At 44.3% G+C, this 13,433-nt stretch overlaps 1 protein-coding gene across 3 annotated transcripts in view; it reads right to left on the bottom strand.

Moving 5' to 3' along the window:
- The window catches only part of CFAP58 (cilia and flagella associated protein 58), a 118,841-nt gene that overhangs the window by 102,752 nt on the left and 2,656 nt on the right, over nucleotides 1-13,433 (bottom strand). Inside the window, exon 1 of one of the 3 annotated variants that reach the window (XM_082722551.1) lies at nucleotides 7,370-7,625. The exons of 1 other annotated variant lie outside the window; for it this stretch is intronic. Coding sequence is in view for 1 of the 2 variants with exons in the window: in XM_082722550.1 (XP_082578676.1) it covers nucleotides 927-935 (9 nt within the window). In the remaining variant the exon portion in view is untranslated. Of the gene's footprint in view, nucleotides 1-926; nucleotides 1,105-7,369; nucleotides 7,626-13,433 lie in introns of those variants that run through there. One more of the 3 variants, XM_082722550.1, reaches the window with a different exon arrangement.

Genomic DNA, 13,433 nt, shown 5'->3' with positions numbered 1-13,433 from the left:
ACCTGTGAGGGTGCACAGGGCCCCTCCCTCAATAAGCTCTACCCTTGGTTTAATACTCTGCTGTCTCATTTTGAAATTCTTAATAATTTGTTAACAAGGGGCTCTGTATTTTCATTTTTCATTGAGCCGCACCAATTATGTAGCTGATCCTGGTTGGGACTGACCCTGTGACAGGTGAGATGAGGGAGGACTCATCTATAACTATAACGGGGTGATGGAGGAATAGGGTGGGACCATGGTGAATGGGGACTGTGACCAGCATGTGGTGACAGGGACTGAAGGTTGTCCAAATTACAAATGAGGGTGTTAATGGACAAATAGTCAATAAAGGACTGCAGAAATGACCCCTCATCCATGAGGCTGAAGATGGGATGTACTACAAAGTGGGGGGATGTATGACGCTACAAGATTTAACATAGTGGTCAATGACAGGGCATTGGCAATGAGTGAAGAGCTTAATGTGTCACAGCAGGTGATCAGATGATAAGGAATCATGGTGTGACAGGTGGACAAAGATCAGGGAATAAGGGTGACAGTGAGTATCTGTGAAGCCTTCCTCCAGGTGCCCCCAGTCAGTGCGTCTCTCTCCATTGGGTGGTGCCTGTCGCCTAATGGTTCAAAATCTAGGGGTGGGCGCCTGTCATGCGCGAGTCTGGGAACTCATGAATTTCATACTATGTATGACACAGCGCCAATTTTAAGAGTGGGGGTGGGGTGTGCCTACCCAACCGAAGGAGAGACAGGAGGTAAAGGGGCCAGAACCATGCAGACAGAGGGGTGGGGTAAGGCTGCCGAAGGGGAATAGGATGTTGATGGCCGGGAATGCTGGGATCAGTGGATGTGACAGGGGACAAGTGGATAGTAGAAAAGGACGATGGAGAGGAGTCGAGCGAGACACGACAGAGAGAGGGGCACTGACTCCTGACCTCGGCCATCCTGACGCTCTCTGGGGGTGGCCTCAGAGGCTGCTGTGGTAATCGCAGAAACTGGGCCCGAGTCTGAGGAAGGGGCTGTGCACTTCCCCCAGCGTCTAAAAGGGCGCGGCGTTATTTGTATCCAGTCCGGGAGGTGGGGCAGAAACCCGGCGCTCGGCGCGTCTTCCCGTCGCCTGGCAACCGCCACGCCCTCTAGGGAACCCTAGGACTGAAAGGGGCGGAGCCTGTGGGGCGGGCACCTGGGCTGGGTCTCTTAGAGGCATATGCAAATTATCCCGAATGGGGCGGAACCAAGGATGGGAAGGGGCGGGGCACCCGAGAGGCTTGGGGGAATCTCAAGGTCCGTTTATGAGGCGCTAGGTAGAGAGGGCAGTGGGGCAGATCCCCGGGGACGCTAGGGCCCACGTAGGACCAACGCTTAGATGGAAATGTGGATCAGAGGTTTCTGGAAGGACCGGCAGCCACTCTCTGCTCTCTGTGACAAAGATTCGGTCGCAGGAACAAGAAATAATCTCAGATTGAGTTCTAATTCAATTCTAATGAAGCAGCTTCTGTGTGCAACACACAGAGGGGAAAGTAAGGCAGAGAAGACACAGACCCTGCTTTCAAAGAGTTTAGTCACCAGTGGTGAGAAGAACAGGGTGCAGCCTCGTAGCACTCTAGGAAAACGGATGTGGAGCCACACCGTCACCGTGAAAAGCTACCTTTCATCTGGGGCTCCTTTCTCAAGACCAGATCTTCTCCCTCTCCGCCAAGTGGAGTAAACAGCTTTGCCTTGAAACGTGGAAGACCCCTCTCTAGTATTATCATTTCCCTTTATCCCCAGCCTTACTGACATCTCTCCTCAGTCCCATAGCTATTCAGGCTACTATGCATGGATTTGTATTTTTGAAAAGTGTATACACTTTTATTAGTTTATTTTTTAAATGTTTGACGATGATATTGGACTTACGGATCACCTTATTTTCTACTTTTTTTCACTCCATGTTCTTTTTTTTTTTAAGATTTTATTTATTTATTTGACAGAGAGATTACAAGTAGGCAGAGAGGCAGGCAGAGAGAGAGGAGGAAGCAGGCTTCCCGCTGAGCAGAGAGCCCGACGTGGGACTCGATCCCAGGACCCTGAGATCATGACCTTAACCCACTGAGCCACCCAGGCGCCCCTACTCCATGTTCTTTTTTCATATCTGTCCTATTGCTGTTTTTATTGCAATCCTAGCTTATCACTTCTGATTGCTGCCTAGGATTCCATATTGGACATCCACACTGTGACTTCCATTCCCCAAATGGATACCAACGTCCCCTCCACCTCTCTGATACCACAAACAGAGGAATGATAATCATCCTTGTCCCTGATCTTTTATGGACCTACATGCAATTCCTAGGAAATATATGTCCAGGGATGAGACTGGTAAAGTTAAAGGGGATGCACAGGGCCACCGCGATGGGTTATGCAATCTGTCCCGTACAAAGACATCCAGCCAGGGGGCCTGTGGGGGCTGGAACACAGTTCCTATCTTTGCTATGTCATGTGCCCTGCTGAAGGAAGACGTGCCGTTTTCTTCCCCCAAAAGCTCTGTTCCCAGGCAAGTCATGAACCTAGAAGACTATAACCATGCAGTGGGTATGCCTTTTCAAAATTCATCTGCTTAGTGGTGGACACTATTTTCCAATGGAACAAATGGTGCCTTGTAGCCTGGAAGAAGTCCTGGGTACTTACCTTCACCAAGTACTGCTAGATCACACCCCAGAATTACTGCCTTATACGATGCTCCACTGCATAGTGTAAGGGTTCTGTCCCCCCACTCCCATCCTTGCCAGTGCATGGTAGTTTATTCATAAACACTCACATGGTGTTTACTAAGTGCCAGATACTATTCTAAGTGCCTTACAAATCCTGATTCATCTAATTAGCCAAGTTGATAAATTCTGTCAATTATCATGGAAGTAATGTCAACATATTTTTGTTTTACTTTGCATCTCTCTAACTACTAGTAAAATTGAACATTTCTTCACACATCCATAAGCTACATGCGGTCACCTTCTGTGAATTGTCTATTTATAGCCTTTGTCTATTTTTCAATTGCTCTTTTTCTTTTTGATTTGATTTGCAAGAGGACTTTGCAAAGTCTGGACATTAATCTACTTTCAAAGACTAGAAACTTGGCTGAAGATAATAATCCTTCATTTTGTAGCCCTTCATCTTTTTTTTTCCTCTTTATATGCCCTTTCAGATAATTTAACAAGTCCTTCTCAACAGCCCCAAGGCCATAAAGGTTTTCTCTATTGTTCTCTTCCATTAGTTTCATAGTTTTATTTTTTAGCATTTAGTTCTTTAGTCCATTTGGAGTTCACTTTTGCATATGGTGTGAGCTAAGGATCCAATTTTTTCCTCAATGGAGTGAGCCCATTTTCAGCATCTTGGTTCCCATATAGATGGGTCTGTTCTGACCTCTCTGGTTTGCTCCTGCGCCAGTACCGCAAGGTTTTATTATGGTGGTTTTGTAGCCAGTCATCAAGATTGGAGGGCAAGGGGCGCCTGGGTGGCTCAGTGGATTGAGCCACTGCCTTCGGCTCAGGTCATGATCTCAGTGTCCTGGGATAGAGCCCCGCATTGGGCTCTCTGCTCAGCAGGGAGCCTGCTTCTGTCTCTGCCTGCCTCTCTGCCTACTTGTGATCTCTCTCTCTGTCAAATAAAATAAATAAAATCTTTTTAAAAAATTAAAATTAAAAAAAAAAAATTGGAGGGCAAGTCCCCCAACCCTACTTCTGTCAAGACTGCACTGGCTTCTCATGAACCTCCATCACCCCATATAATTTTCAGGATGCTTTTCAAGTTCCTCATGAGAAATCTTAATTGGAACATTACTGAACATGGGAGAAATTCACATTCGTACAATTATATCTCATTGATAAATGGAGATTGTATAGCTGTTGACAAATGTGACGTAATATGGCTGAGGTATACTGTGCGTGGAGGTGATGGGTGAGGTGGAAGATGAAGCTGGAGAAGCGGCCTGAACCAAACTGCAAGCACAGCTAAGAGAAATGAGGCAAGCATAGGGCTGCAACACAACTCGGGCTGCATGGTGTGTTTACAGGAGACCTGTTCACACTGTGGGACTATCAGGTTGTGGGACCACCATGATCCAGAGAGACCCCATAACATCCCAGAAGGTGCATAAGGACAGAGAAAGATGGAGTGCCTGGGTGGCTCAGTGGGCTCAGGGAGCTTGCTTCCTCCTCTCCCTCTGCCTGCTTCTCTGCCTACTTGTGATCTCTCTGTCAAATAAATAAATAAAATACTTAATCAAAACAAAACAAAAAACAGAGAAAGACTTAGAGGGCCCAGGCCACCCATCATATCTTGTCCTGGAATCCGTTGTGGTGCTATATGTCTTCCCATTTCCCAACAATCCCCTGAAGGATTATTTTACAAGCAGATGACCTGCCAAGGTGACAGAAATTCAATCCAGAAAGTTTTTTTAAAGCGCTGGCTATACTGGAGGTACAAGAATGCCCAGGGGAGCCACAGAACTAACTAAGGCAGAGACACAGCCCTTTGCATTCATGATCTGGCTTTGGGGGAAAGAGAGAAAGGAAAGTCTGCAATTAATTCTAACACTATACGATGGTCTAGATCATCTAGAATATGCCATGCCAATAGTGAGCACAATGGGTGCTCTGGCAATCTAGACACTGATGCCTGAGAGCTTCCCTTGCAGCATAGGGACAAAGAGAGAGAGAGAGAGAGCAAAAGAAAGGAAATCAAGGAACCGTAGGAAGTGGAAAGGAACATGCCACGTTCAAATCACAGGGAAGAGATGCAGGTGGACATCAACTTGGATGGCTGAATGGATGAAAGGATGGGTGGTTGGACAAATTAATTGCTGCTGATGAAAGAGAGTGCTTCATTTCCCTTCTGTTGTTGTAATAAAAAGGAGCACTAGGTGGCAACATATTACCAAAAGTCCTCACCTTTGAAAGTCTCAAGGAGACAGTCCGCCAAGATTGGGTCAGCCCCTAATTTTAGGCAAGAAGGCTTCTGTCAATTTCATTTCTCATTACAACCCCTTAATTTATTTAGTGACCGTCTACTATATGCCCAACCTATGTTGCATACTGTGTGGAGAATATAAAAGGAGCTGAAGAAAGACTCTCCTCCTATGGGAGCATAGGAAAATCAAAACATATATGGACCCCCTCCCCCAAACAAAAAATTTTTAAAACAGTCCAAGGTTGGATGTCCTAAGCATTGAAATGAGGATGTCGGAATATAATATCCAGTGTAATCTGGACCCTTTAACTTTCTAGTGTCTTCCTTCTCCCACAGCTCCCTTCTTACCCCAGTGGCTTCTTTAAATTCTTCGTACATGTCATGTTCTTTCCCAATGCTTGGAGTTCACAGAAGCGGATCTTTCTGTCCCGTATACTCGAGGTGTCCTCTTCACCTGGCTGACTCCCACCCACCCTTCCTTCAGACCTCACTTTCTCAGGGAGATCTTTTCTGACCAGCTTTCAACACCAGATTACCTTTACAAGTACCATGTATTCTGTTTCTTGGACGCCCCCTGAAATGGTAATGAATCAAATATTCACAGAAATAGTTGCTTAATGTCTGTCTTCTCTACCAGACTATCAAATAACAAGAAGACAAAGATCATGTCTATCTTGTTCAGCTCTGTCTCCATTGGTGTTGTAGACTGCACCATGTCCCCCTAAAATTCATACGTTGAAACCCTAACCCTCACTTGCCAGAATGTGACTATATTTGGAGATACAGCCTTTAAAGAGGTGACTGGGTAAAAATAAGGCCATTAGGATAGGGTAAGCCTAACACAATCTAAATTGTATCCTTATAAAAAGAGGAAATTTGGACCACAAAAAGTACCGGGGATTCATGAACACAGAGGAAAGACACAGTAAGACCACCATCTGCAGGCCACTCAGAGAAACTAGACCCACTGACACCTTGATCTTGGTCTCCTAGCCACCGGAACCATGAGAAAAGATATTTCTCGTTGTTTAAGCCACCCAGTTGGTGGTTCTTTGTTATAGCAGCCCAGCAAACTAATATAAGTGGCCATCATTCCTCTCAGTTTAAAACTATTAAGTGAATGTCTATTGAATTAGTTCTAAAATAAGAAAGAAAAGTGAGGGATGGCATAAGAGGGACAGCTATATGGTAGACTTGGCCCCTGAACTTGACCTTAAATGATACAGATGGATTAGAGACATGTAAGAAAATTGAAGGAATCCCAAGTATGGGAAGGATCATTGGGCAGGAACAAGGCAAGAATACAAAAATCCTGCTATAGGGAAGCTGGGGTCCCTCTCAGAGGCCAGTGGACACTAATGTTGATAAGAAGGCATGGGTGAACGCAGAGAAGTGCCTGCAAACTCGAAGATGAGGGATGGCCAAAGACACACCCATTCGCTCTGCCACATAACTTGAATATATGATCATGAACTGTAATACCTCTGCAAAGCTCTTTCTTTAAACCTGGATATAAGTGCTTCCCACGGTATCCTCCTAGGATTTCTAAGCTATGTGTTGTGACTCCTTAACTCCAGAGTTATATACTAGCGTTCACCTCCATAGCAGCCAGCGAGGACATAAAGTTAAACTCCGGAAAAGCAGAAAGAAACACTGAGGTGTGGTCCTACGTGGCACTAACCAGCCCTAAAGGAAAGCAACTGGGCCCTAAAGGAAACCTACTCCTCTAAGGGATCAGAGAGGTCCTGGAGGCAATTTAGGGGGGAGTCCGAACAGCCCACAATCCCCTTCTCTGAGACTAGTAACTCCCACCAGGAAGTATATACTTCCCAGAAGTCAAAGTATTATAGATGGCCCTATCTGACTCCCTGGGGGCATAGCTGAAAGGGTCGGGGTGAAGACCTGACCCACAAGAGGTCAATTCCATTCATTTTCCTGGGGATCTGTAATTGGGGTCAAGAATTGCAAGCCACTCATTGCTGGAGCCTGGAACTGAGCCTGTGAACCCTGGGAGAGGCAAAGGTAGGCTGAGTAGAGGGAAGAATAAAGCAAATGAAAGTGGAGGGGAATCCACAGGCCCAAGAGAAGAAGGTCACAATCCCAGGAAGGCCCAGCAATACCTACTTGAGTTCTGCCAGATACAACCAACCTCCTAACAAACCCGCCTCATTTCTTTAAGCTACATGGAGTTAGTTTCCCTTCCCTATACTCCCCCAAACCCCAAATCAACACAAACCCTGTTTATGCAGACATTCTTCTGATGTTGCTTGAATTTAGAATCCATGAAATCTAAACACTGTATTTGGGGCCCCAAACAGCAGGGTGGAAACTGCTCCAGTCATCGGATCTAACATTTCTCCTCCTGGCTGTTGAGAAGATTAAAAGCCCACGTGTAACCAAAAAGTGTTAGCACTTATCAGCCTACCCCCCTGCTCACCTCGGATGGCAGAACGGAGTCCCAGCTGGCCGGTACTCTCCAAAACTGTGCGGGCTATGTTTTATTCCTTTAATCTGCTCTTTTTCCTGCCTGCCATAGACCGAACTTCACAGAACATTTGTTGAGCATTTGACATCGGTTCCCAAAGCGTCTCCATACAAACTCCCCTCTTGACACCAGCTACAAAGCTCGAGGCTCAGGCAGATTCATCAGGAAGATGGAAAGATCGGCCATGAGGTAGGAGCAGTGGGCAACACCCCCCTACCCCCCTCAACCCCCAACCCCCCATCCCCATCCCCCCAAACCCCCCTGCAGGCGATCGTTTTTTACCAGAAGGGGATGGCAGTATCACTGTCACCCAACCTGCCTTGCATTTTCTTGGCTTAACAGCAACTGCGCTTCTCCTAGTCGGATTCCTTTTGGGTCTGACTGGCTCATGCAGCTGGTGCTCCTACCAGAGAGGCCAGGCCTAGACTGCAGCCTGACGCCTGCTGAGAGCCAGTGAGGACTTCCGCAAACCCACTGGCTGACCACATTAGTTAAAAAGACTGAGGAGCTCCATGCAACCTGTTCCCACTACAAATGAATAATTAAATTGAATAAATAAATGAGTGAGAACAAATAATTTTTTATTAAAAATCCAAGCACAAATCCCTTTGACGGTGGGCCAGTGCTCTCCCACTGGCTATTCCCCGAAAGCACCATATTTTCGAACACCTCTAGCCTTTCCATATGCTGGTTCCTCATCAGGAATATCCTATGACTCCTTCCATGTCCAGTTAGCCTTCTCAAAGCTCAGCTTAGTGTCATCTCCTCCAGGAAGTCTTCCCTAATTAGGAACTCCTCCTTTGTGTTGCTAGAAAACCTCTGTGTCACTGTCAATACACAATACTGTATCCATGTGTTTATTTCTGTCTTCCCCACCAGGCTAAAAGGACCAGTATTTTTTCTATAAATATATTTATGGTGCTTGGGGCAACTGGGTGGCTCAGTGGGTTAAAGCCTCTGCCTTCAGCTCAGGTCATGATCCCAGAGTCCTGGGATCGAGTCCCACATTAGGCTCTCTGCTCAGCGGGGAGCCTGCTTCCCCCCCATCTCTCTCTCTGCCTGCCTTTCTGCCTACTTGTGATCTCTGTCTGTCAAATAAATAAATAAATAAAATCATATATATATTGCTGACCCAGAAGAGAAAGTTTGATGAAGGAAGGAAAAACACAACTCACTTACACACTCAGGCACACAGCAGCTAGTCTTGGAGTGACTCAAGGAAGTTAAAAGCCATTGGAACACAAACATTTGGGATCCTAAGGTAGTTAACCAAAATCATCTCCAGGTACCCAGCAGGTCCCCCAGCAGAAGTATGAAGGATTACAGTAAAACCATTTATCTCCTGTCTTCCCATATCCATGATACAAGTGCCAAAGCTTGAACCAAATGTTTTTTCTTACCCACATGCCCAGATGCACAGTAGGTTCTCAACGAAAATTGACAACTCCCTTCTCATAGCTGCAGACAAGCACCTAGGAAACAAAACTATTTGTTATATTAAAGGAATAAACTCTCCTTTCTACCCTGTGGGCAGGTTTCTTTCTTTCCCATCTCTGCTGCCAGATCTACTGTACGATTTCAGCAGCGGAACATGACCGCTGAGCTACTACTGAGAACAGGTGTTCTCAGAGACAACAATGAGAAGGAGGCAAAAGCCTTGAGCCCCTCTTCCCACCCCCCAAGGAGCTTGAAACCCAGCTGAAGCTGAGCAGAACCATTCAAACCTCCAGGACAGCAGAGACCAGTCTAAATCGACATTGTATTTTTAGACTCTAGCACCAGAGTCTACCAACTTTTTCTGTAAAGAACCAGATTAAAAAATACTGTGGGCTTCACAGGCCACATGGTCTCTGTACTCAGCTCTGCTATTGGAGCGTGAAAGCAACCGCAGACAGTACAGAAATGAATGGGCATGGTTTTGATCCAGTAAAACTTTATTTACAGAAACAGGTGGCACTCCGGAGTTGGCCTGCCAGCCACCGTTTGCCAACTCCTGATTTAGCACAATGCCTGGCATGCGGTAGGTGCTCAAATATTTATTGAATTAATGAATGCATAAATGAATGACTGAGGAATGAGAAAAGGCAGATTTTTTCCTAGGATTACAGCTTGGTGGTTTAAAGTCCCAGCATAGGGCTCCTGGGTGCCCCAGTTGGTTGAGCATCTGCCTTCAGCTCACGTCATGATCCCAGAGTCTTGAGATGAAACCCAGTCTCCTTGCTCAGTGAGGAATCTGCTTCTCCCTCTCCCTCTACTCTTCCCCTGCTCCTGCTCGCTCTCTCTCTCTCTCTCAAATAAATAAGTAAAATCTTCAAAAAAATAAAAAAGAAGCCCCAGTGTACCATCTTTAGACATTAACTACAGGGAGAGTAATGAATTCCTACTGACCAGAAATAAGTTTGATAGAAATTATCTGACCAACTTCCCCACTCCAAGTGCTGTGTGTTTGGAAATTTGACGTGTATAAACCACTAACAGCTTTCGTAACAGAGATGTGAGCTAGAAGAGTGGTTTAAAGAAGGATTTTTGGGGGGTGCCTAGCTGGCTTAGTCAGTGAAGCTTGAGACTCATAATCTTGGGGTTGTGAGTATGAGTCCCATTCTGGGTGTAGAGATCACTTATGAATGATTTTTTTTTTTTTTTTTAAGTAGGCTCCATGTCCAGTGTGGAGCCCAGTGCAGGGCTTGAACTCATGACCCTGAGGTCAAGACCTGAGCTGAGATCAAAAGTGCTTAATTGACTGAGCCACCCAGGCACCCCAAGAATAAAAATCTTTAAAAAAAATTAAAACAAGCATTTTTTTTCTCTTTCTCTGAATCATAACTCATCAGTCAGTTGTAGCCTGCATTTTTATTTTCAAAAAAGGGTAAGAGATGTGTAGAGAAAGAAGGGGGACTATATCAGAGTGTCTCACATGTAATAAGCATGAGGATTGTTTTTAAGGAATTTGTCTTTCAATTATAACACACTTTGATGTGTGAGTATATTGGGTTCTGAGGTGAAGTATATTTTCAAAAAAGTTTGGAAAACATTGTAACCATTGTAATCTCATTCTTGGGGAAATTCAGTGTAGTTGTACGCTTGAAGGGGATTTACTTTGAACAGAAAGATATAGCATAGTGGTTAAGGTCAAGATTCTGGAGCCAAAGTCCCTGGTTCAAATCCTGACTCTCACTTACTAGTGTGCAGTCTCAAGCATGTTACTTGGCTTCTGTGGGCCTCGTTTTCTTCATCTGTTAAATGGGAATAATGCTACTGATACCTTCTGTGTAGGGTTACTACAAGAATGAAACAAGTCGTTATATGTAACATGCTTAAAGGATTGCATAACCGCCTGGTAAAAATTTTACCTACTATCCTGTCACTAAACAACGTGACCTAGTCTCTCTGGGCTTCACTTTTTTTGGTAAAAAATCTCTAATCTGCTGGTTCCAAAATTCCTAGAAAAGGGAGGAATTCCCAGCACAGACCTTGGACAAAGAAATAGCCAAATGTAAATCATCTGTGCTGTTCAACGGACTCATTTGTGGTCTCAGCAAAGCAGCCTGCTCCAATGAAATGCTCTGGAAACCAACTTGATATCACCTCATGAAACTGCACATGAAGATGTATTCATGATGGCAAGAGATCGACCAAATCAAGGAAAATGCTCTTTTTTTCCCATCCATCACTCTGTTCATGACTAGCACTGGCTTCCTATTTCTCCCATTGTCATGTATTTTATTCCACATACTGGGATAATCACCGCTGGGGGTGAACAGGAAATCTGTCCCCCTGTTGGTCTGGATTTTTTTTTTTTTAATATTCTTGATTGTAAAGTCCAGTGTGAGACTGCCCTGCAGCTGGTCTGGTGTTGGTCTATTGTCACCTTTCACTGTGGAATTTGAGGTGACATCTGGCACCTTAGGCTATGGAAAGAATTCCATTTACCTTCACACACACACACACACACACACACACACGAGAAACAAGCCAACAGAAAAATGGGTAACGTTCTGACTATCTACAAATGAAGAAATAAAAATGGCCAATAATTATGTTCCGTTCAGCCTCACTTGTCACTAAAGAAATACACATCAACACACTGAGATATGTTGTACCTATGAAAGAAGCACACTAGAAGAACCTGGGTGGCTCAGTCGGTTAAGCGTCTTGACTGGATTTTGACTCAGGTCATGACCTCAGGGTCGTGAGATGGAGCCTTGCATCGGGCACCAAGTTCAGCATAGAATCTGTTTGAGATTCTTTCCCTTTCCCCCTACTCCCCCTGCTCACATGCTCTATCTCTCTCTAAAATAAGTAAATAAAATCTTTTTTTAAAAAAGGATTGTTTCAAAAAAAGAAGAAAAATTTTTAAAAAGCTCCCTAGGTGAAGTTAGGAAATAGCCAGTGCTGGAAAGGATGTGGGGAAACAATCGTTCTCACACTTTAGCAATGAGAGCCTAAATGGGTGAGAACAGCTTTGGAGGATGCTTTTGCAATATGTACATCACCTTCGCTTAGACCCAAAACTATCAAAACATTCAACCAACACAGACTTCTCATTTGAGAAAAATAAACCCCCTATTTGTTTCAGTCTCTTGTAGTCTCAAACCCATATGAAATGACAATCAGGTATTCTGTCACTTGCCACCAATCACATTCCAAATTGACAAGTTAAAAACAACAAACAAACAAACAAACAAGAGGTGAAAGAAGGCATCCTTATCATCCTTATCCTGCACTAACTTGAACATGACATTTCCAATATTTCCCTATTAAGCATGATACTGGTTTGGGGATTGAACTTCACTCTTTATTTTTATCATGCTATAGGAGTCTTTAATTATATTTTGATATACCACTGGAATTCAGTATTAATATCTGAATCAGGATTTCTGAAAGAGTATTTGTAAGTGAGATTAATGTCACTTCTCTTTATTGCCCCCCCTTTTAAGATTTATTTATTTATTTGAGAGAGAGAGAGCAGGGAAAGGGGCAGACGGACAGGGAGAATCCCAAGCAGACGCCACACTGAGCATGGACCCTGAGATTGTGACCTGAGCTGAAACCAAAAGTTGGACATGTAACAAACTGAGCACTCCCTTCCCCTTTTTAATGTTATTATTGGATTTTTATTTTTAAGATTTATTTATTTATTTATTTATTTGACAGACAGAGATTACAAGTAGACAGAGAGGCAGTCAGAGAGAGGAGGAAGCAGGCTCCCTGCTGAGCAGAGAGCCCGATGCGGGACTTGATCCCAGGACCCTGAGATCATGACCTGAGCTGAAGGCAGCAGCTTAAGCCACTGAGCCACCCAGGTGCCCCTTATTATTGGATTTTTGACTGATACATTATTACTGCCTAATAAGAAAAGAATTCCAACCACTGAGGGTTTTTTTAGTGTAAATGACTAACTTTTTATTTCTATATATTGTATTTGTACTCTTCGAATTTGCCTATTTTTTCATAGTACTATTTCTATTGTTTTATCTTTTTTAATAATTTTCTCTTTGTAATTGTATTGAACATAACTATTTCATAGTCTTTTTCAAACTGTTCTATTGTATAGAGTTCTTAAGAGGCGAATTCTCTTGTTTGTTATACCTACCAATCTCCCATCCCTCATGCAGTTCATTCCCTAGTTTATAATTTCTTACTATAAACTCATCTCCAGTAGGGGTTGTTTATGCTGCGAAAGATCAGACGAAACAACTGGGTTTTGCAATCACGTCTGACAGGACCAAAAAGAGTCATCTCTTTGGAACCAGCTTTGATATTTTGTGTTGACTTCAGGATTCCCTCACCATACGGGTTATGTAAACTGGGGCCTCACACCTACACATGCCGTAGCCAGGCTGGTGGTTTCCATTTCTATAGCAGACAACTTCAGTTCATCCAGAGCCCCGGACAAACCACAAACTTCCTCTCTGGAGTCCTGGACAAGTGGGAAAATTCTTTTCCCCATGCTCTACTCCCTAAGGTCCTCTGCGGGGTTCCAGCTGTGGGCAGGGGTCCCTGGTCCAGGCCTCTG

The sequence above is a fragment of the Mustela nivalis genome (genome assembly GCF_964662115.1).
Source record: "Mustela nivalis genome assembly, chromosome: 2".
Lineage (NCBI taxonomy): Eukaryota > Metazoa > Chordata > Mammalia > Carnivora > Mustelidae > Mustela > Mustela nivalis.
The sequence above is the reverse complement of the archived record's forward strand: the minus strand, read 5'-3'. Positions and strand labels throughout refer to the sequence as shown.